The sequence below is a fragment of the Mytilus trossulus genome, chromosome 14 (genome assembly GCF_036588685.1).
Source record: "Mytilus trossulus isolate FHL-02 chromosome 14, PNRI_Mtr1.1.1.hap1, whole genome shotgun sequence".
In the NCBI taxonomy this organism is placed as follows: domain Eukaryota; kingdom Metazoa; phylum Mollusca; class Bivalvia; order Mytilida; family Mytilidae; genus Mytilus; species Mytilus trossulus.
This window is the reverse complement of record NC_086386.1, coordinates 77,552,911-77,577,368: the sequence shown is the minus strand read 5'-3', so window position 1 is coordinate 77,577,368 and position 24,458 is coordinate 77,552,911. Positions and strand designations below refer to the sequence as shown.

The following is a 24,458-nucleotide window of genomic DNA, read 5'->3' as shown; positions in this document are numbered from 1 at the left end:
TATTTCGATTTTCCTTTTGTCGGCGGTGATGTTTCTGTGGTACCATCTTACTATTTTTTTTTATCACAACTCGTTTTTGTTGTGAGTTTTCTAATCACAATGGACATTCTGTATCTATAACTGGTAACATTAGTGAATCATTAGGTCTTGAATTTCGATATCTCAACTTTCTTAATACGTTTACTACATTCTTCAATAATGCAAATACAGGGAAATCTGTCCAAGCCGAACACCTATGGGAAGTCGACATCAAAATAATTTTGGCGTTTACTGACAAGGCACGATAGGTGACACAACAGACGACAATTTATGTTCATGATGATTTAAATGATAAAATCTAGGTAGATGAAGATAGACGTATTTTTTCCTTTTTTGATATAAATCAAACGCAACTCCGTAAATCACAATCCTCGTTGCGTAGAGGTGTAAATCGTCCAATGATGTCCGACATGGAGCGATTTTGCTTTTTATAATTATTTTCTGATCCGTTAACTCAGTGACCAATTCAGAGTCCCAGTCACTGTTTAAAAACGATTCCGTTGTTGAATCTATATCGTCATTTTCAATAATCTGTACAGACGAGATCTCAGACTTAACTGGTCACCCGCTGGTCGATACTTTGCCACAATTAAGAGCGAAACAACAGCAGGAGTTCAATTTATTCTCGGACTTTATCGTGACAAATAAATAACAGAGGTGGAGCATCTGAATTATATGTATAGGGCCTCTAAAAGGAGTCCGATATATCGTAAATATAATTCGAAAGTCTTGCACGACTTCTTAATCCGGTGAAACGCTTTAAAACCATTGTTTAATTAAACAGGTTAGCTAGTAAATGGCAGTTACGAATTTATGACCGTAAATATTTGAGTAACGAGCATTTAATTGATTTAAGGAAAAGTTCCATTCGAAAGGGCAGCTAACCAGTTTAACGTTTCTTTACAAACAAATCATTTGATCACTGAATTCAAAGACACAAACATGCTAATTAGTTTGCAATAACAACTCACCAGTTCATTAAATCAGATCTTTAAATATTGTTTTCATTGATATTGATTTTGTCATCAAATCAAAAACATTTTATTTTTATGAATATTGACACTTTCTTTACACCTCCTTATTCGGGTATGTCTTCAGGGATATTGTGACCTTCATGAAAGTGGCAAGATATGAAAATAAAGCATTTGTGCAGTTTTTGTTTTACTCTTGTTTTCGAATGATTTTGAATGCTTGTAGTAAATGTTATCAACCGAATGCATATGTGTTAGTGTATATGTATAACTGACAGTCTGATATAACATTTTTCATTTTGTTGGACGACATTCTAATTTTAAGAAAAAGGGCCCTTATAACATATTTTGTTATTCAAACTTACATTCGTCGATGGTATTTCTTAATTCCTTCTTATTCATAATTTGTTCACCAGTAGAATATTATAAAATTTATCTGGAAAGTTTTTCATTGTTCTATGAAGTACTATATTTATTCTTTTAGATTGAAAAATAAAATAACAGAAATACTGAACCCCGAAGAAAATTCAAAACAGACAGTCCCTTATCAAATGGCAAAATCTCATCAAACGAATAGATAACAAGTGTCATATTTCAGACCTAGTACAGGCATTTTTGTATGTAGAAAATGGTGGATTGAACGTGGTTTTATAGCTAGCCTAACATCACCGATGTATGACAGTTGCATTTAATTCCATTATATAGACAACGATGCGTGAACAAAACAAATAGACATTAGGTAAAATGTCAATAAAACAGAAATAATCATGGCTGTTACGCCTTTGTTAAACACATGTTGAAATTATCCTTTTAAACGACCATTTGACCTTCCATTACCCTTTACGTATGATAAATAAGTAGGTTATCAAATTTACAACAAGTTGCCTACATTTTACCAAATTATATAATTTAAGATCAAAATGATAAAACCCGACCTTAGTTTATGTAAATAAATTCATCATATGAGGGCATGAGATTGTTCAAACTTAAAACGCCTTTTAAATACAAAAGGTAGGGTTGGTTTTCATGAATGTTTTTCCCAATAAAGTCTCCATTAAGAAGTTTGTCAATCCAAACTCGCAGCAACAATTTTTCACAGAAATTTTTTGTGGTTTTAAAATCTTGCTCTATCAGAAACAATTCTAATCGTTGACTATTTAATATAAGTTTAAAATTGTTGTATTATATTTTTCAAACAAAAACATATTTCATTGAAAGATAACGAGTGACTTACTTTATGCTAGAGCTTTGGTTTTGAACATATTAAGAAGTGGTGAAATTGTCAAAATTATTCTTCAAATTGTATGAACTATGTCATACTACTGTTAAGCCTCAAAGAGAACTAAAAAAAAGATTTTCAAAGCTTTGGTTGTTGAATAAGAGTAATTTGGGTACTTGATGCTATTAAATCACAAGTTCCAAATTGTGAAGTTGAAATCATTCCTTCGTACATTTTAGGTTCGCCATCACGAGTTGATTGACTGTAATTGAATAAATGCTTCACAGATGAACTCGGATATGTTCCTTACGTCACAGTCCCCGTCCCTTTTCATGAATGATATCTACCGAATGAGACTATCATTTTGATATCATTTTATATGTGTTTCATACAAATAAACCTACTACGTATACGTTCTTAAAACAAAAATAAGAACCTGTCTTTTTTTCTGTATTGCATAGCTCTAAATTAAAAGCCGCATCTGTTGTCTTTATGATCTTTTCAGACTATTCGTTTTTGTCCTGACGTTGTCAATTTGAATTTGTTTTTTAATTTTTGATTGGATTTTTTGAAGCTTAACTTTTTATATGTAGTTGATTTCTGGAAAACGATCTGAAAATAAGCTCGTTCTTTAAGGTGGACGCGATATAATTTTATATCTTTGATAAACAAGTTACAGTTTCGTATATGTGTATCAAATATTGTACACTTTAAAAACTGATTATATTTTAAATTGAAGAATTATGTCGGTGACCCGAATGGTATAGTTAAAAAATGATAAAATTAGGTTAATAAAGCTTGTATATATGCAACTACGAAACGCCGTTTTGAACAACTGCTTCAATGGACCGAAGCGGGCCTAAAATTTCAGTAAATTAATAACAAAACAAATACAAATTGCTTCAAATTAACATATCTACATTCAAACCTTAAGCTGAAGACAAACATATTAAAGAGATTCTGATATTACCAAAATCCAATATGACTGAAATCCAATTTCGCATACATGATCACCAATAACAGATGTGTATATCCAACTGTCATGTAATTATATTTGATGGCTCTGTAATGGTTTCGGGTAGATAATGTGTTTTGCCTGACCGTTTGTTGTCTAATAAATTATAAATTGTCTTTCAGTACCATCATTGTGATGAACAAGTGTTTTGACAGGTTTTGTAAATATTGTTGAATCAGGTTGGAGAAGTCATATCCGTAAGTAATTATACCCCACGCAACGAGTTGCGGAGGGTATAATGTTTTTGACCCGTCCGTCTGTCAGTCCGTCCGTCCGTCTGTCAGTCCGTCCGTCAGTCCGTCCGTCAATCAGTCCGTCAGTCCGTCAGTCCGTCCGTCAGTCCGTCCGTCCGTCAGTCCGTCAGTCAGTCCGTCCGTCCGTCAGTCCTGTTTCTTGTCATTGCAACTTCTCTCAAACCACACAATAGAATTTCATGAAACCTTTTCAGATAGTAAGGACATACTATGTAGTTGTGCATATCGACAGGGAAATTGCGATTCAATTTTTTTTCTAGGAGTCACGCCCCTTTGAACTTATTTACTTTAATGTACTACTGCAACTGTTTGTCATCGCAACTCCTCTCAAACCACACAACAGAATTTCATGAAATTTTGTAGATAATAAGGACATTCTATTTAGATGTGCATATTGGCAGGAAATTAATTTTTCTTATACAATTTTTTTTTCTTTCACTTATTTAATTTCTCCAATGACAATGTGGGAACGTGGGGTATGTGAGCGTGCTCACTAAGGTTCTTAAATTGCGTCACTGTTTGTGGTGTCTGTTGCGATCGTTGATGAAAGCTGTCTCTTGTTCTGTGGTATGCATGCTGTGTCGAATATTATATTATTTGTGTGTGCGTTGCTCTGTGATGAGTGTTCTTGCTTATGTTTTTCTGTATTAAATGGAGAGTATGACAGTTGCTATCAAATTTATATTTACTTTCCATGTTGGCGTTTATTTTTGTTGCATTCCACTCGTCCTGTTGTTCATTTGTTTTCCTCTTATAGTTGATATGTTTCCCTCGGTTCTAGTTTATATCCCGGATATAATTTCTCACAATCGATATATGACTTTTGAACACCTATATACTGCTGTATAGGTCGATACAATTTGTCTTTAGAAGTGTGAGCTAGATTGAAGCTGGTAGAATTCAACTTACTTTAACTCGGTGTTTGATGGCAAAAAAAATCTTTTTTTTTGGTTTGGACACCACATCTAATATTTATCAAGAAACATCTAAACCTAATACGTGCACTGCAAATTATGCCAGTGACTAACTGGTACGTCTAAAGATAAAATGTAGATAATTATGACAAATTTAGAACTAGTATCTTGGTTTAAAAATGACCTTGATAAAACTCATAAGAAAATGCGTAATTCATATCAAAACGGTACATTAGTCCATGGTCGCGGTGATTAGGGTATACGTAGTATATAAAATTCTGTACATAAAATAATACAACATTTTGTATTGCCATAACGACTTATTATTAACAGGTGAAACCAGCAGGAATCGAATATGCTGAAATTTTTGCTGCTTATTAGTTGTCTGATATCTATCGAAACTGTTTTCTGTGTAGATTGTTCAGATCATACATGCCTCAGGACACTCTTTAATGCAAGGGTGACAAAAGCAGAGTATTATACAAGGTTTGTATTTACTGATTAAGCCAACTTATCCAAAAGAAAACAATTAAATCCTCAAAGAATAAAGATTAATCAATTTATTGATAGATAGTTGGTTGCTTCAAGTCTAACATCAACTTAAAATGTAAGAGTAAATACTAAACCAAATAAATGTCGTCAAAAAAAGACTTTTTCAGAATAAATTAAATCAACCAACACCAGTATATGTTCGTATAACCCAGCAATTAGTATGATTGTGGATGAACGAATAACGACCATTCATAAAATTTTAGTCCAATCTAGTTTATTATTTAAAATCCAACTGCATCTTCTCATTTATGGGTTTTATATTCCTTCCTCTTTTTTTGGGCTCAAACAGAAACACATATACCGGTCTGTTGCTAAGGAGAAGAAGAGGAACACAACTAAAGGATATTTGTTTGCATATGTTTCACACCTCTTATGAAGACCTTAAGTCGTAAAAGAGATAAACCATTTTGATTTTTTTTTTATCAGACAACGTTTTACTAATGATATTTTCAAATGCTGAATATTTGAATTTTCAAATTTAATAAAATGCCTAATGTGTGTATTTTCGTTTCACAGATTTTCTGATGAAATTGTATTATCGACGTAAAAGTAGTAACGAACAGTTGAATGCCGTGACATTGATTTACTTTTCCGTTAACAGATACCGTAAAGCGGGTTATTTTCGCTGGGTGTAAATTTTCGCTTATTTTCCCGGATAATACAAAATCGCCAAAATGAATTCCGCCAATTTAAAAGTGTACATGCAAAGGTAATGTTAGAAATGTTGAATCCGCTAAAATAATAACCGCCAAAATATTTCGTATACCTTATTCAATGAAAATCGCGAAATTTTACACCCGCGAAAATAACCCGCTATACGGTATGGCATTGCTAATGATATTTTCAAATATATTCAAAGTATCCGGATTTTTTTTATTGTAGACCTTTGAGCAGCTCGTCATCATCGTCAGGGAGTTGGTGGTCTAGTAGAAGAAAAAAGAGACACAATTACCATTTACACCACTCAGGGGTTGTTGTAACAATAGACCGTTACGTGGAAGGAAAGAATAAATGGCTGATACACAAAGGCGAAGATTATGGTGACGCTTCTGATACTGTCATTACAGACGCCGATTATATGAGTTCAAGGTAAGCTACATTGAACCATCTTATATTGTAAAACTATTTCTTAAACATGACACATGATAGCAGATATCATAAAATATAGCTATCATCTTGACGAATTTCTATAAAAAAGTGGCATACATTTTAATTTAGGAATATAAAAATGGATGTTTAGCTTGTCATGCTTATATGCCTTTAAAAAATGAAATCAAATTTTATAAGATTCGCTATTTTCGCATATGAAGCGTCCGAAACCGTTTTCTTAGTAAGCATTTACCAAGAACACTTGCAGTCAAACATTTGAAAGCAAAGGATGTATAACAAGCGAAACTGTTGAAGATCTATTTTACCGAAAAAAAACCAAATCTTAATTAATAATCAAATATAAATATAGTTAACTTTCCTATATATGGAGTTGAAACTTCAGATTGATAATAAAATTGGTATTATAGACAATATTTTATAAATCCAGTTAGTACCGTTGTACTGACTACTAATCGGATGATACCATATGGGATCGGTAGTCAACTAGCAGTTGTATCAACCCACTTTTATTATAAATAAAAACAACAATAAATACAATTGTATTCGTCTGACACGCTTTTTTAGATTAACCTTCATTAGGAACGATCATATGTAAATATTGAATGCTGGTTTAACACATGCTCATGTTTTATGTTTTTTTTTTAATTTGAAACCATCTATTACACTTAGGAACTGACGAAGAACAATTTTAAATTTATAAACTAGTACTGTGAAAGTACTTTAATCCGTGGGTATCAATTTTCGTGGTTTTAGCAAAATTTAAATGTTCGTGGGTTTTTAAATTCGTGGATTTTAGGTTTCTGAAAAAATATTAATTGAAAAATTAAAGCCTTTAGAAACGAAGATTACAAATAGTCTGGATTAAAGGAAATTGCAAAGTAAACATTTACCGTGTAAATCGTAGTGATAACACAAACTAACCCATGATAAAGTGATCAACAGATTAAAGACCATCAAAGGTTTTAATTATGCCATAAACATGCCACATAAAGAAAACAGTAACATAATCAAATGCTATAAACGTATCTTGAATTGTCAAATAATTCTTTTCAAAATCAAGCCCAACATGAAATTATTATTTCCCACATGTACGAGAACTATGAGGATATAACATGAACACTTTATCATACAAGCATATCAATACCGGAAATCTGACTTTAATTGATCAAAAATATTTTTAATGAAAATTCAAAGATCAAAAGTTGTACATTTAAGGTTATTAAAGATTAAATAGGTATAATCCTGCATGCGGTTGTAGTTCTGTGACTGCTAAAAGTTTCTTAGAATTAAAGTATTCTCAGATTTGGCGTTATTCAATATATTCTGTAGATCATAACAGTGGTCAAAACTACTGATGGGAATCTTTCCATGTCTTAATTTTGACAATGGTTGTTTTATTTCGTTGGACACTTAAATTCGCGGATAAAGTCATGCACGAAAACCACAAAAATTGGTACCCCACGAATAAAAACCCATTCACAGTATATTCCAAACGAACATTTGGCTTTTTGTATTGAATAAAATAGCTTGACAAAATTGAAGTCATATGTTATTTCTTTTTTTACAGATGGACACTTACTAAATCAATGTATCCTAGCTGCCGTTACACTGTGACCAGTTGCATGAGAGCAGCAATAAATGATTTCGTATATAGTGTATATGGACCAAACTGTCAAACCGCTGCAAATGGAATATGGGACCTACTACAGGGGTGCTAAATAAAGATAAAATATTTTCCGGCAGCTGAACAACAGAATATACAATATAATTTTCCTATCTCTATGTCCCCTTCTCTTTTATGAATAAAGATTTAATCAGTACGTAGCATACAGCAGTACCTAATTAGTCATACAATACAAACTGTTTGTAATTTGATACACTTATTAGAATCCGCGTATTTATAACCATTCAAGGCATTAAAGCATTAGTAGTAGCAAACACAAGTTAATCATTTGTTTAATGGAACGTTTATATGTTCTGCTGTTACTTCTGAAATCATTGTTAACGCATGATGGACTTTATTTAAACTAATTAAATTAATTTCCACAACTTTCTATGTTGTGTCATATCAAATGTAAACGATATTTTATAAATTATTTTATAGAATACATCACACTATAATTGGCAGATTGTAATCCTTAGAGAATAAAAAGTATGATACTCGAATCATTTGGATTTGTTCGATGTTTTCTTTAGATAATATATTAAGGTGTAATACCACCATTGATTTTCCCCAATTAGTCTTTGTTAAATTTGCACTTTTCCAAAAAATGTGCAGAATTTATCTTTGTTTCAAATAAATGAATACTTGGCATGAGTAAAGTTTTATCCTGTCCAGTTCTATAGAAAAAGTTTCACATAACATTTCATTGCATATAAGAAAATTGTACATTTTTAAAGTAAAATGAGATTTTATTAAATAAATACTTACCATCATAAATTCTGAGTACATCCATCTGCGCAAGTCTGACAGGCGGAAAACCCCAAATAAAAATATCATCCAATGAGAAGAGGGATGACCAGTGCCCGTATAACCATGCCTTTATATCATCCATTTAATTTCCCAACGTAAGCATGAAGCCATAGGAAAAAAACAGGGGATGAAGGGGAGGTTGGGAGGGACCTTTAATTTATGATGGTAAGTATTTATTTAATTAATTCTCATTTTACTTTAAAAATGTACAATTTTATGTCAATAAATACGTTACCATCATAAATTCTGAGTGAAATATAGAATCTAACACAAAGCTGAATCCCCTGAACCAGAAGATGCAGGAGGAAAGACAACTCTTTGTGCGGAAACTAAAGGTCCTAAGGAGTACAAAACTGAGCTTGAGTAGCTAAAGACTGCAGATAATGAGAAATGAAAGAATTTTCAGTTCTCCAGAATCCTGCAGATAAGACTTCCTCTAAAGAAGCATTATTAAACAGGGCCAGGAGGCAGAAATAGCTCCAACATCATGGGCTTTAATATGCATACTATTCAGAAGTTCTTCATTAGAAAAACTGTAAGCTAATTGAATAGTTTTACAGATCCAAGTTGAAATGGTTTTTACAGACAAATCTTGTTTTCCTTTGTTAATAGGAATAAATAACCTGGATTTGAGGAGGTGCGGAGACTTTGAGTTCTCTGAAGATATAAAAGTAAGACTCGGATAGGACAGAGTACTTTAGAACTTGAATCAACAGGAAGGGCTGGAATCACTACCGGTTCTGAACCTCTACCAGGAATTTGATTTTTGGCTAAATAAGCTGGATCCGTTAATAGGGTAACAGATGACTTATTCCTATTAAAACGAAGGCAGTAATCAGCAGTGGAAAAAGCATGAATTTCACTTCTTCTTCTACCAGAAGCCAAGGCAAGAAGGAAACATTATACGACAAAAACTTGATGTCAACCTTTTCCGCAGGTTCAAAAGGATGGTTTTTTAAAGCTGATAAAACAAGACTCAAATTCCAAGACGGGATTAAAACTCTCTGTCTAGGGCGTTCAAGAGTGAAATTCTTAACTAAAAGAGAAATGAATTCATCATTACCAAAGTCTGGACCTCCAGACAGTTGAATCGTCCTAGAAATAGCTGATCTATAGCCTTTAATAGTAGAGGGAGATAATCCTTTCTCTTCAAAAAGGTGGATCAGAAAGTCTGCTAGTTGTTGTACAGAAATTTGGAAAGGATCAATTTCCTTCCCACTACACCAACTACTGAAGATAGTCCACTTGGCATCATAGACGATGTTAGTGGAATCTCTGACTGCCCTGGAGAGATGTCTGGCTGCGCATTCAGAAAAAACTCTCTCATTGAAGCTATCCCTGAGAGAAACCACGCGAACAGATGTAGCTTCTTTGGATTGGGATGAAGTATCTTGCCCTTGAACTGGGACAAAAGATTGTGTACTACTGGTAGCACCAGTGGACGAGCACAGGATAGATGAAGAAGATCTGGAAACCAGGCTTGTTTGGGCCAAGCTGGAGCAATAAGAATGATCAACCCTTGCTCTGCTGAGATCTTCCGAAGAACTTGTGACAGAAATCTGAACGGTGGGAAAGCGTAAGCGAATATCCCGTCCCAAGGAACACTCATGCAGTCCACTGCGTAAGCTTTCGGATCTGGTACAGGAGACATGAACACTTGAATTTTGTAATTGAGGCTTGTTGCAAACAGGTCTACATGGGGAAACCCCCACTGAAGGGTTATTGCCTGAAATACTGATTGTAGAAGTTCCCACTCTGTATTGACTGGAGTAAGTGTTCTTGACAGAGCATCTGCTAACACATTGAGTTTCCCTGGGACATGACGAACTACAATCTGTAGATGAAGTTGATAGCAAAAAAGAAGGATTTCTCTTGCTAAAAGATACAGCTCGTAACAATGAATTCCCCCTTGGTTTCGCAAATAAGCCACCACAGTGGTGTTGTCCGTTGCTAGAACCAGAGATTTGTTCTGCAGAAGGGACTGAAAATGAGACAGGGCAAGAAGCACTGCCTTCATTTCTAGTATGTTGATGTGTTCCTTCAAAAGATCTGAAGTCCACACTCCTGACACTGAAAGACCTTCCAGATAAGCTCCCCAACCGAGGTTGGAGGCATCTGTGAACAGAGTCTGATTTGGAACTGGAGAGGACAGAAGTTGGCCTCTCAAAACGTTTGCTTGAGAAGTCCACCAAACCAAATGAGGACACAATTCCTGATGAATGATTGGAACTGGAAACTCCAAATTCTGTGTAGCTGGTAGCCAATGTTGGTGTAGATAAAATTGAAGAGGTCGAATGTGAAGGAGACTAAGTGTAATAACATCGGCTAGAGAATTCAAGAGACCTAGCAGTTGTGAAAACTGGCGAGCAGTGACTGTTTTTTGAGATAGAACAGATGAATTTTTGAACAAAGATTCTGAAACTTTTCCTGAGGAGGTCGAACTATGCACTGATGAGTAAGGTAATGTTCGCCTAGGAAAATAAAGTCCTGAGACGGAATGAGGTCTGACTTTTTCCAAGAAATGAGAAACCCCAGAGAGAGCAGCAATCTGATGACTACATCTGTATTGAGATAGAGTTTCTCGGGAGAAAGTTCCTTGATCAGCGAGTCGTCCAGGTAAGAATGAATCTGAATAGCCTGTGAATGAAGGTGAGCAATTGCTACCTGCATAAGTTTGGTGAACGCTAGTGGTGCAGTTGACAGACCAAAAGGGAGAGCCCTGAACTGGTAAACCCTTTTGTTCCAAACAAACCGAAGGAATTTGCGGTATGAATGGCAAACTGGAACATGAAAATAAGCGTCCGTCAGGTCCAGGGATGTTGTCCACATACCTGGAAGAATAGAAGCTCTTATTGAACGATTGGTCTCCATTTTGAAATGGGGAATAATTATATAAGAGTTGAGGATAGACAAATCGATGACTGGTCTCATTCCTCCGGTCTTCTTCGATACAAGGAAGAGACGAGAATAGAAACCTGGATCTATTGAAGATACAGGGACTTCCTCCACTGCCCTCTTTGTCAAAAGAGTCTCTACTTCTGGTGACAGAAGAAGAAATTTCTGTGGATCTTGAGTATTGGACAGTGGGATAGGAACAGGTGAAAGAGGTGGTTGTTCTTTGAATTGAAGAGTCAATCCCCCTCGAATTACTGACAGAACCCAACAATCTGAGGTAATACTTATCCATTTTTTTTAGAAAATGAGTTAACCTACCCCCTACTGGTAATTGAGAAAGAGGAGTTTTGTAGTACATCTCTGGATTGGGTTCTGACAATAACGTACGAGGGGCAACTTCCTAGGAAGAGGGGTTGGCCCTCTTGCCACCTCTCTTAAAACTGTTAGGTTTAGACCTAGGGATTGAAGATTTCTTAGGTTATTACCTCCATCATTATTGATTTTTCTCCTCTTCTCCTGAGAATTATAAGATGAGCCTCCAGCAGAAGAATAACTACCTCGTTTAGAATTATTTCCCGAAACAGATACATTTACCTTCATTGGAACTGGAGTTTGATTGAGGTGTTTCTGTACCTCATCAAGTGGTAACCCAAATATCTTCTCATCCAAAGGAGACTTGATTAGGGCATCCTTAAGATTATCTGACACCTTTGCCTTCTCCAAAATTTCAGATCTTTTGGATAAAGTGCAGTTGGCGATGGAACCCATAATCAGCAATTGTGAGGCACCCAAAGCCTTGTCTACCTGTATTAGGAAAGGTTTGACCTTTGGTGGAAGAGAAGAGTCTTTGAGAACTGGGGCAACTGCTGATAAGAAATGTTCAGCAATGCCTAGAACATGAGAAGCGTTTCTAAGAAGATTCTCTGTTTTAGACCAAACAGACTGAGTAAGACGCAGTCCATCGGCGGGTTTAGAAGAAATAGTAGATGATAATACTTTGTCACATTTAATTTGGGTACTAGTTTACCCAAAGTAGAGTCAAAAATTTCATAATCCTTCGAGCGGAACTGCTCGGAGAATGAGGCCAGACCGAAACCACTAATCTGGGAAAATTGGGACTCATTAGACACAATCCCATCATTAATGATCTGCAAAGAGTTGGACATATGATTAGACTGTGGAAAACTACTATGAGATTTATTATCATCTACAGACAGACCACACGAAGCCTCAAAAGTGGAGGTTAGTTTCTTGGGTCTGGGAGGTGACTGAAAAGGCACCTTGTTGACATCTTTCATGATAGTATAGACAGAATCTTTGAGATCCTTCAAGGAGGAAGGAGCATCTTCAGTCTCTGGTTCTTTACCAGACCAATTACAGATGAAGCTAAAGACACAGGAACAGAAGGTTGCGAAACAATCTGAGAAACCTGAACTGAGTTGTCATCTTCATCCGACGTAAACCCTTCTTCTTGGCTGCCTGGGGCGACTGAAAAACGGTCCTCATCACTGTCTTCCAGATCACTTTCAATGCCATGATCTGGACGGAGTGAAATCACTGGAGAACTTGACTTATTGGCATTGTTCTCTAGTGTACACAGGCGATTGGAGAAGGAAGTCAATTCCGAAGAAATAGATTGACGAAAATCATCCAAAATACTCTTGAACCCATCTAAGGAGGGGTCAGAGTTAGCTACCTGATTAGACTGATGCCCAACAGAAGAGGTAGGCAGGGCAGCAGGTACAGATATACTACTACTCCTACTAGACACTGCTACAGGAGGAGCAGGAACTGACAGATTAGGAGCAGTACTCTGTGGAACAATAACTGGTGTTGGTCCACTATAAGGCCAGAAACCTGGAAAGGGCTGACTAGGAAAAACCTGATTAGGAAAACCTTGACCAGGAAACCCTTGACCATGAAAACCCTGACCAGAAAAGCCTGAATAAGGATAACCCTGAGACCAAGGACCATGACATGGCATTACTAGATGATGCCGGTAAAGTTAAGCCACAATAGGACGCTGGTGCTCTAGAACCAGGTAAGTTTAAACCCATAGAGATACCAGGGTAAGATGAAATGGACCCTGTGGTGTCAACTGGCCTAGAAAAAGTGTGTGTAACCGTAGCAGTGGTAGGGACACCTCCATCATAACCGACAGAACCTGCATGCAGGGTCTGTTGACCGGTCTTAGTAGTCACCGAAGTAAAAACGTCGGTTAATTGACTACTAATAGGAGGGGTTCCCTGCCCTACCGCTGTTACGGTCATAGGAAAAGGTAATGAACCGTCTAAGAAAACATCGTTACCTGTAATGGCCTCGTAAGGACTGGGAGCATTAAACTCCATAATTAAATATGTATGAAGTTAAACACTTGTAACAACAATATAATAACAAAAAAATGTCAAATAAATAATGGTATGGGGATACCTACGATATTCAATATAGAAAAAACAAAAAAATTTAGTCTTCTCTGTAAGTTATGTAATAATACAAAAATACGTGTGTCTTGGTGCGCAGGCGGAAATTAAATGGATGATATAAAGGCATGGTTATACGGGCACTGGTCATCCCTTTTCTCATTGGATGATATTTTTACTTGGGGTTTTCCGCCTGTCAGACTTGCGCAGATGGATGCACTCAGAATTTATGATGGTAACGTATTTATTGACATAAAATAACCATCATTGGAAGTTAACCAATCAAATTTCTCCCCTTATTCTATCTGTGTACAAGGTTTAGTCACCATGTAACCTCAAGATTACAAAATTTTCTATAGAAATCACATATAAAAAATAATGGTGTTATGAAATACCCAAGACATATGTTTATGAAACAGAAATAGTTTTACTGCAATAAAATGTAGGATTAATTACCTACAACGGTCAAATTCAAGGGAAGATTTTTTTAGACCTACTTTCGTATGCAACCGGATGTGACGTACCATGATTTGGTGGTATTACAACTAAAGAAGACCTTTTTGTTAAATAAACTGAATGTGACTTTTTACCTTTGTAATACTGGTTATTTCAAGCTTTTCTGTCAAGTTTTGTCATAATCAGTTCAATAGTTTGAGAAAAATCTAGTATATTGAAAGACGACATCTTCAGCGATTCGAGCTAAATTTCTTCGACAAATCCAAACCAAGCCGCATCAAGATATAATAGAGTGTGGACCAAGAAATGATCTAATATATATCTTATCTGCCTACAAACAGTTGAAAATGATACACAAAATGATTTTAGGAAGATAAAATACCACTTATAAACCTCTTTGTCTTCTTTATAAAGTCTCTTTGGGTCAATTTATACCTCTCATTTCCTCAAAATTTCAACTTTTCAGGCCAATAAATAAAAATATTGGGGTAACTTTCACTCATTTATGGTAGAAATGTTATAAGAAATGAGTAATTTAAGCATTTTAGCAGAATGAACAATCCATATAAAAGTTTACTGTCTCCATGGAGGTTTCAATAAGTCCTTACGTAAAAATTAAATTTACACCGTGTTCCAAAGAGGGACATAAAAGGCTTCTCTTTTAGTGAATAACTTGTCGTTTCATCATTAAAAATGATTTCATCTACTTATAACTTTATACTTATTTAAGTATTACCTAGGAAAATGTTATATCATAGCAAAATATAAGAAATCAGGAAAAAAAGCCCACCCCCTCCAAAAACATAAATATATGCACATAGTATGGCTTGTTCTGTCAACTGAATACTCATGGTACAGTCCTATTTCAAGACAATTTTCTCATAAAATTTGTTTTGGAGACTCAATCCACTTAGAATATTTCATTTTTTTTATTATTTCACTTAAATAGCAAGAAATTTTAACACATGAGATTACTCACAAGGCCATAGGTGCATGTACAGCTTACCATATTAGGTGTCATACCACCATTGATTTTCCCCTATTAGTCTTTGTTAAATTTGCACTTTTCAAAAATTTGTGCAGAATTTATCTTTGTTTCAAATAAAGAAATACTTGGCATGAGTAAAGTTTTATCCTGTCCAGTTCTATAGAAAAAGTGTCACATAACATTGCATTGCATATAAGAAAATAACCATTGGAAGTTAACCAATCGAATGTCTTATAAATTGCAAAAAATTGATTGAATATTAATCATTACACTTAAAAAAATACATTTTGATTAAAATAGTATAAATGGTATAACAATGGAACGAAAGATACCAGAGGGACAGTCAACTCATAAATTGAATAAGTTATATGTCTTGTTTTATTAATATGTGTAATTATAATAATATGATGTGCATTTTCATTTTACAATGTGCAAACAATATGATGTGAACACATCCTTTTATGATGTGGAAGTATCATTATATACTACCAAAGCCATTCATGGAACAACTTTTTGGAATTGTTGTTCCTCACTTCAACTTTGTACTTGTTTGGCTTAATATATATTTTAATCTTAGCTGATGAGTCTTGTGTAGATGATACGCGAGTGTGGCGTATTAAATAATAATCCGGGTACTTTTGATAACTATATAATGTGCATATATACTTAATTATGATGCGCAAATATCCTTTATGATGTACATTTTCCCATACATTCAGTGGCGTAGCTGGGTCATTTTAACGTGTACGCCCGAACCTTGGCGAGGGATATAAGGGGTTTCAACCGCTCAATTTTAAAGCACCTGGTAGTGGGTTCGAAAGGGAAAGCTATCGAGAATGTACCATAATGATTCCTGTCAGTAAAAGAATCATTGATAGCAACATACTTTTGAATCAAAATGGTTTTTTTTTGTTTTTGTTAAATTTTGTAATATGTTAACTTATTCATCGTGTTAAACTAAAAGCTAGCCTAATGGTCAATGGTTTTAGAGAAAACGTCCAAACCAATATTACTTTTAAACAAGTTTAAAGGGTGGCGTGAGTGAGCATACAATCGATAAAAGCCCCTTTTAATGAACACGAAAAAAATATTTCTTAGAGAAGCAATATAAAAAAATTCCGGAACACCTAGGATTTCTTCCCACAAAAATTGAATCAATTTATCATTCCTTTAAAGGGATTTTAAAAAAATCTTAAATTTTCTTTGATATTGTTTTCTTGATCTGGAATATTTCACGACAATCTATGAAGGTTTTATAAATTGAACATGTAAAACAATTAATTGCGTAAAGAAGAGTCCGGCTATCAGAAAAGAACAGAAAAATGAACGAAAACAAATGCTTACAAATTTTTGCTTTAGACATAAGTCATAGAAAAAAGTAAAATCACAAAAATACTGAACTCAGAGGAAAATCAATTTGGAAAGTCCATAATCACATGGCAAAATCAAAAAACAAAAAACAAAACGCATCAAAAACGAATGGACAAGAACTGTCATATTCCTGACTTGGTACAGGCATTTTCAAATGTAGAAAATGGTGGATTAAACCTGGTTCTATCGCGCTAACCCTCTCAAATTAATAACAGTCTCATCAAATTCCGTTACATTTACCATTCCTTTAAAGGGATGTCAACGGAGAAAAAGCTTCTTCGGCATTTTCATAAAATTCGATGAATGTTCGACAAGTAGTTAATGTTATTGAGAAATAACAAAATGTAAGCCCAAACTGCGACCACTTATTAATTGCAGAAAGAAATACATTATGTCCTTAAATGCGGGGAAATTAAAGATATAATTGCATTATTATATTGCTCTGAAGACTCTTTTGGTCATAAACAGTTTCTGTCCAACTTTCGTAAAATTTCACGGAGAGTCATTCAAAAGACTTTATCCACATTCGGAACCTAAATATTTACGCCGCTTTGTCTCGCTTTTGGGACACAAATCACAGGCTTGACCAAAATACAAACAGCATATCGAATCTGAGCAGATAGCGAATTGCTTAAAATATAAGAAAGTACGTAGAATTCATAGTAAATTCAGACTTTAACAAAAGATTCGAATAAATATATTCAATGATCTATTTGAGTAAATTTAGTTGTTTTTATTTAAAATTACAATCCATTGAAAAAGAAGCTTGAGGCTGATGTGCTTTTGACCAGTTTTTCTTATTTGATGTCGACTATTTGTTTTATTTTCAAAATTCAAGTGTACGCCCGGGCGTTTTGACGTAAACGTAGCTACGCGCATGTACATTATGTAGACACACCTATGGTGATGTTGTTGTTTCTTTATATCTTGTGCTCGTAACATTACATGAAGTGGTTCGGTTACTTCATTATATGATTCAAAACGTCCTTTTATGATGATGTTGAGTTGTTATATTTTTTGCACTTATATCATTATTTAATGTTGTTCGGTTAACTCCTTATATGATGTCAAGACGTCCTTGTATTATGTGCTTTCATTGTTGCATTAACATAATTACGATTAGAACAATCAAATATGTAGCATTGGAAAATGGTTGGGATTTCAAAAGAGATAAAAATTGACACGTTCGTTTTGCGTTTTAAAGAAAAATCACATGTAAAAATATTGTTCACAAATTGACAACATATGATAAGCTAAGTTTAGATGGGTCTTCAGTTATGAACATACGATTAAAGTATTTTCTTCATATTTTGGAATAGCATTACTGTTTCTGATCTAGCAGCTTCAGTCTTGACTCAGCTCTCGATTTGCTTTTGTACTAAAATAATGGAGCAGTGCAACTTAACAAAAATCAACGTTTTTAACTCTTCCGATATAGGTTTAGATCAATTTATACAAGAGCTAGTTGCAAAAATTTTCTACTGCTCTTAAAGATATGATACAATCAACCTTATATGCGTATCTGGGTCCCTTCGAGTTAGGGCGGTCTAAGTGGTTAAACAATTGTATCACAAGCCTGTCAACATGTAGGTTAAGAGCTAGAATCATGAACACATATAAACTCGAAATTTGGCGGTTCTCTCCAGGCACTTAGGCCTACTCCGCCAATATAAACTTACTATTTTGAAATAGCACGATAGTGCTCACTGTGGCGTTAAACACCACTTAATAAACTTATCTAATAATTAATCAATCAATCATCCATACCAATATACTTCTGCATGGATAAATATTGTATAACTATTGATATGAAATGATTTTAAGAAACTGCAATTTAATTGCCAAAGGAAATAAATAAAGTTTAAGCGGCAAATTCACTGCTGCTATAACAGAAACAATAAACGTCCATTAAAAAAAAAGAAGAATAAATGCAGAATATCACCTGGTAAATCAAATATTTAAACCTTACTAGGTGCTCAGCACAAACAGTCTGTGACCCATAATTTGATAACTGTATGTTGATTTTGATAGTCTAATCGATTAAACATAAACTGCAATTCATATGTTGACAATTTTTTACATGTGATCATTCATGACTTAGACAGTAATCGTTATAATGTTATAATGTTAATCATGATGATTGACCATAACAACGACGAAAGCACATCCTAAATGACGTTTTGCCATCATATAATCATATGATGGAATAAACCGAACTACATCATATAATGACAAGTACATGATATAAAGGTAAATGAACATCATTTAATAAAAATGTGTTAATAAGACAGTTAAAACATTGTCTTCTTATTTACTTATATAGTACCTGATGACCGAATTTCTACCCAAGGGAAACATTTGTTTCTCAAAATAAGAATTTAAATAGAAAAAAAAATACGATAGATAGATTAAGAATTGGTCGAAGATTGTAAAGTCTTAGAATTAGTATGGTTCAGACTTGGTGAAGTATGGTTCAGACTGAGTCGAATATGATTCAGACTCTGGTTGAGTATGATTCAAATGTTTTTAAATGGTTAAGAACATGTTCAGAGTACATAGTATAAGAGATACGTCGAGTGAAGTGCAGACTACGGTAATAAGAATGGTCGAGTTTAAGCAAAAATAGTTACTACCGCAGTCCCACTAGGCAACGATCGCACTACGATCTGTGAAAAAAATGCAAATTTTGACGATCTTAGTACGATCGTGTAGATCGCAGTAAGGTCGTATCACGGTCGTGGTGATGTCGTCAAGATTGTGATGAGCGTGGCCAACATGTTCAAAACAATCGTGGTGCGGTCGTGGCGAAATCAGGTCGTAGTAGAAGCGTAGTGACTGCGCATTAAGGTCGTAGTAAGATCGCAAAGGTCGGTGTACCATCGTAGCGGGAGCGTAGCGAAAGCGTGATTCTATTCGGAGAGACTGCACTACGATCCCACGGCGACGTTATTACGACCTCACAAATATAATGAAGAAGAATTGCAAACGACACAAAATTACCTATATATTTTACCTTTAATTTGGCAAAAAACTAAAACCTTTGCATAGATATAATATGAGAAGAGACACAAACTGAATTCTATTTGTCTTATCACATAATTAATTTTAAAGATATGACTTCTAAACTATGTATTATTTATGTTATACACCGATTTTTTGGTCCTGTTTTTAATGATATTGTATTTAGTAAAAATATCTTATGACTGCATTCACTGCTAAAAAAGAGTGTTTACGGTTTTAACATGACTGATTACAGAACATTTCGAATCATATGTTAATGATATGTATTAGCTAGGGGACATTTCGATTCGTATGTTAACCGTAATTCTAGCAGGTAATTTTGAATCGTGTTTTGATATTTTTACACATATAGTTACAGGCCATTTTGATTAGTGTGTGTGTGTGTAGTGTTGGGTAAGTGCATCTCAATTCATGTATTAATAGTGTAGGTTCTAAACATTTTTAATACATTTGTTATAGTTATGGTTACAGAAAATTTCAATATGAATATTTAATGTTTGATTACAAAACATTAGACGGACGATTTGTTATTTTATTTGTTTTGTGCTGCTGATTTGATGTTCGGAATATGGTTAACAGATGAGGTATACAATCAAATATATTGAAGAAAAATTGACAAACGTTTATCATGCACATTAATTTTAGTTTTTATGCCGCATATAAGAAACTTTTCACAAGAGTCGACGAAATCTCATTTGTTTTATTCAAACTTTTCAAGAATCTGCAATATTATGTACCATTATCTTGTTAGTTTTCACAAAGACGCGATTGAACGCTTAACATACAAGTATCTGGGATCCTGTGTTAATTCCTCTCCGTAGGACTTCATGTAGATACCTAGAAAATATTGGTTTCCGATTTTTCGTCTTTTTATGTCGTCATTCTCTGCTTTCGAGCTGTACTTTTTTAATTCCAACTATAATGCTTTTTCGTGATATTCACGAGGAGCACGCACTCCAGCATGCCAACATTTATCAAAAATCAAAATCATTTCAATATGTTGAGAATATATGTTTTATCGGAAAAAAGATTTTAGAAAAAAAAAAGTTATAGAGGAATTGTGGATGGAATAAAAACTCATTAAAAGAAGTGGACACAAATGTGTTATTAAATAAGTATTAACTGCCATTTTGTTTGTACACTTTATTTACCTCGTGACTGGGACTCCCCTTATATCTAATGTCGTTGCTATCTAATGTTTAGATAAAATTGTTGTTCAAAGATAAATTAACTTGCAAAATACACCAGTGATATTATGGATGTGTATGATCTTATCTCCCTGTGTGGTGATATCTTAAAAATATTTCTGCAATCGATTAAATAAATGTACTAAACATATGATCGTTTGAAAAATAATAAAATAATCATAGTTATGTTCTGAAATTTTATTCTATTTGACAAAACTTTTCTATTTATACAAACAAATATATTATGGTTGTACCGATTTAATGAGTATAGTAAGTCGCAACCGATTGTTATAGATCGTTCTTATGTTGTGATGTTCTAGACTGGTGTGAATGAGCGCTTAGAAACATGTTTAATCCCGTAAAACTTTTCACATATATTTTCTCTCCAAAATCAGGATCCTGTATTTCAGTGGTTCTTGTTGGCTAATGTCTGCCATACATGTTTTTCGCCAACTTTACGGTATGGATTTTTCTCATTGTTGAAGGCTGTACGGTGACCTATAATTGTTTATATTGGTTGTCGAATAGTTTTAGGGGATGATAATATTAGTTTTGAAATATAACTGTTCCTGCATGGCATTTGATCAAAAATGCAGTTCATGGAAATCATAAGTTTGTAACAGTAAAAGACATAAAAAAAAATCTCATTCAGCTTATCAATGTTAATTTTCGGAACGCCTTGTTATGTTCTTAATCAGGAAACAATTTTATAGAATTCATGAAAGCTTGTTTCGCTGCTTCTTTCTCGCCTAATAACTGACAAAATATACCTAGGAGGTTGTAAGATAAACCTTTCAGAGTCCAACTTGATATGCAATTGTTTTCCTCTATATTCAACTGTAGATCCCTGAGAGAATCCCAACATTTTCTGATATTCTTTTTAATAATAATGCCAAAAAAAAAAAAAAAGAAATGAGCAAACACTATGGGAGGAAACATGTGTTGTTTTTCTGTTTTTATTTCATCCGGTTGTAAAATAGCGTTTTTAAAGTACACTGAATCTAATAATAAACATTTCAATACCTGAACAATAGTTATTTCACTAAATACCTGTAAATTGAATAGTTCATAATGAATATCTGAAAACGGCGTATACTGATGAAGATTTTTCGGTGTACATTTTGAGAGAGAATCCTGGATAATGTAAAGAGCTATGTTGTACTGTTTTCTTTTAGAGAAAAACGAAGATAATATCAGCCATCCAGATACAGCGTCGTGACGTGTGTTAAGAAGTAGAGTACTTATATAAGTATTATATTTTTTATAAACAGATTTATTACATGACATGCTTCTCAACGGCATAAATCGCTCACTTTTCAAACACAATTTTGACAAATAGAATGTGTACAGGTATTGGATTTTTGAACTCTTAATTGACAACACCATGTACATGACTTTTTCCAAAAGAAAATAAACAGTAGCGCATAAAAGGTCGCAATTCAACATTTGTGAATTTAATAATCTCTCAACACTTATGGCATATGAATAACTTGTCTCCTGGCTTAAACCCGATATCAATGCATTCAAAATCAAGATACATTGCCAACAATAACTTTTTAGAATATACAACTTATTCAAAAGTGTTTCCTGTGCTTTTCCGTGTATCTTATTCTCAAATAAATAATTCTCAGGAATGAAATAATGCGGACAAACCTTGTACTCAACACAATATGTAAGCCTCCTAAAACATCTCATGTAACAAAATATCAAGTTTTCAGGTTTCCATATTGATAAAGGCAATTCTTCGCATATCCAAAACAAAATTGTTTTCATGAAATATGAACAAAGTAATTCTTTACAATTTACGTCTAAGGCTATAACGTCTTTTAGAAGAATTTTCATAAGTGCAGAACATAATAATTGTGTATGTGTAAATGAATAGATAAGTAGCTTTTCGCCAACAGAAAAAGATATTCGCCATTCTAAATCTACTTGTGTAGATCCTTTCACACCTACAGGTACAAAGAGAACCCCGTGTTTAACAATAGCCTGTTTTACATCGTATCTCGGCCATGAATCATTTGATCTAGTTATCCACGATTCTGCTGGTGTTATCCACAATTTACAATGTAAAGAGTATGCTAAGTCAATTAATCCATCTTTATCGGACACGCATGGCCCATGTACAGTCTGCATATTGTCAGTAGAAAATCTTTGTTTGAATAAAAGGTTTGAAAAGTAAAAGCCATTACCTATCTCAACACAGTGTTCAAAGATATTAGAATCATAACTGTTCAATAGACGTAACTGTGTGAAACCTGGCTGTGTATCTTCCATTTCTATGGTTACGTGTCTTTTATAAGGATAAAGATACATTTGTGTGTCTTCTAAGACCTCGATCGGTTTCCAAACACCCATTATATCTAAATCACTACCGTGCATTTGTAGTCCCTCTCCGAAACTACCACTGGTAACTATTGTCCACTTATTGTTGCTATGCAAATTGTCTCTGATGATGTTCATCAATCTAACTGTTTTAACATTCTCCTCTGATCCAACAACGTTCTGACATAGATAATGATACAGAGCTTTTAAAGCATTTGCTAAATCTGTAAAGATATTTTAATTAATGGGGTTTCAAAGACTTTTAAAAAAACATTACGCATTACAATTTTGACAATTTTTTCTGGCAAAGGGTCGTATAACTTTATATCGATACAGTTGTTATATAACCACTATTACAAACTGACTTCTGTTTTTCATATCACATAATCAATTTAGAACACATGACTCATAAATCATGGATTTTTTATGTAATACCCCTAGTGTTGGTACACAAATGTTGTTTTAGGCATAGACGTAGTTATAAGTTACTGTTTTCACACGCCTCTCTCGGTATCCAGTTATGTAATAAGAGGTAATGAGGTCATAAACCTCTAACGGAATAAATGGAATCGAGGAGTAGGAGGAGGATGAAGGTAGACTTCTGAGTCATGAATGAGATCAATAATCTTAATGCGTGGGAAAGATATGTCTGTTCTATAGATGAACAGATCGATATGACATTGATATGTATTGCTTATGTCAACTAGATTATGTTTAGTGTCATTACTCATTTGCCCGGTTCATTATCAGAATTGCTTTAGTTAATTTTTCTCAGTCAATTGCTAACTATTATCATGTGTTTTATCCATTTACATAAAAAGTATTGTTAGTTGTAATTATTAAAATACTCGGTGTATTTCACGCTTTAATCCCGATATTTTATTCTTATCAAACTATTTGAATTGTTCGTATTATGATTGAACTCGAGAAATCTTGAAATTGTTTAATTTATCCAATTTTATTTGTATTGAAAATCTCCTCATCTGGTAACAGAGGTTACGATTTCACATTTATAGAGAGTAATAAAAGTGTTATTGTAACGTAATTGATAGCTTTATAAAAACAATCTCCAAAAGTAACATACGGTTAAATCAATTATTATCAGTTCGATATAAAGACAATAACAATCAAAACCAAGGAGTAAACAAAGACTCCCAAAAACCAAAGGACATTTACATCAACAGTATAAATAATAATTAAGAAACAACACGAAATCCACTAAAAACCGGGAGTGAAATCGGGTGCTCC

At 34.1% G+C, this 24,458-nt stretch overlaps 1 protein-coding gene across 1 annotated transcript; it reads left to right on the top strand.

Moving 5' to 3' along the window:
* The first annotated feature begins 4,680 nt into the window (after positions 1–4,680).
* LOC134697078 (uncharacterized) lies at positions 4,681–8,243 on the top strand. Its single transcript, XM_063559111.1, has 3 exons — positions 4,681–4,898; positions 5,847–6,053; positions 7,642–8,243. Exons 1-3 carry the CDS (start codon positions 4,768–4,770, stop codon positions 7,790–7,792), a joined length of 489 nt encoding a protein of 162 aa, XP_063415181.1. The 5' UTR covers positions 4,681–4,767; the 3' UTR covers positions 7,793–8,243.
* Positions 8,244–24,458: the final 16,215 nt, after the last annotated feature.

What these genes read in the sequence shown, in the direction of transcription:
- LOC134697078 (XM_063559111.1), top strand. Translation starts at nt 4,768, where the DNA reads ATGCTGAAATTTTTGCTGCTTATTAGTTGTCTGATATCTATCGAAACT. An exon ending in AAAGCAGAGTATTATACAAG is followed by an intron (nt 4,899 to 5,846) that starts GTTTGTATTTAC and finishes TTTTTATTGTAG; the next exon opens with ACCTTTGAGCAGCTCGTCAT. An exon ending in GCCGATTATATGAGTTCAAG is followed by an intron (nt 6,054 to 7,641) that starts GTAAGCTACATT and finishes CTTTTTTTACAG; the next exon opens with ATGGACACTTACTAAATCAA.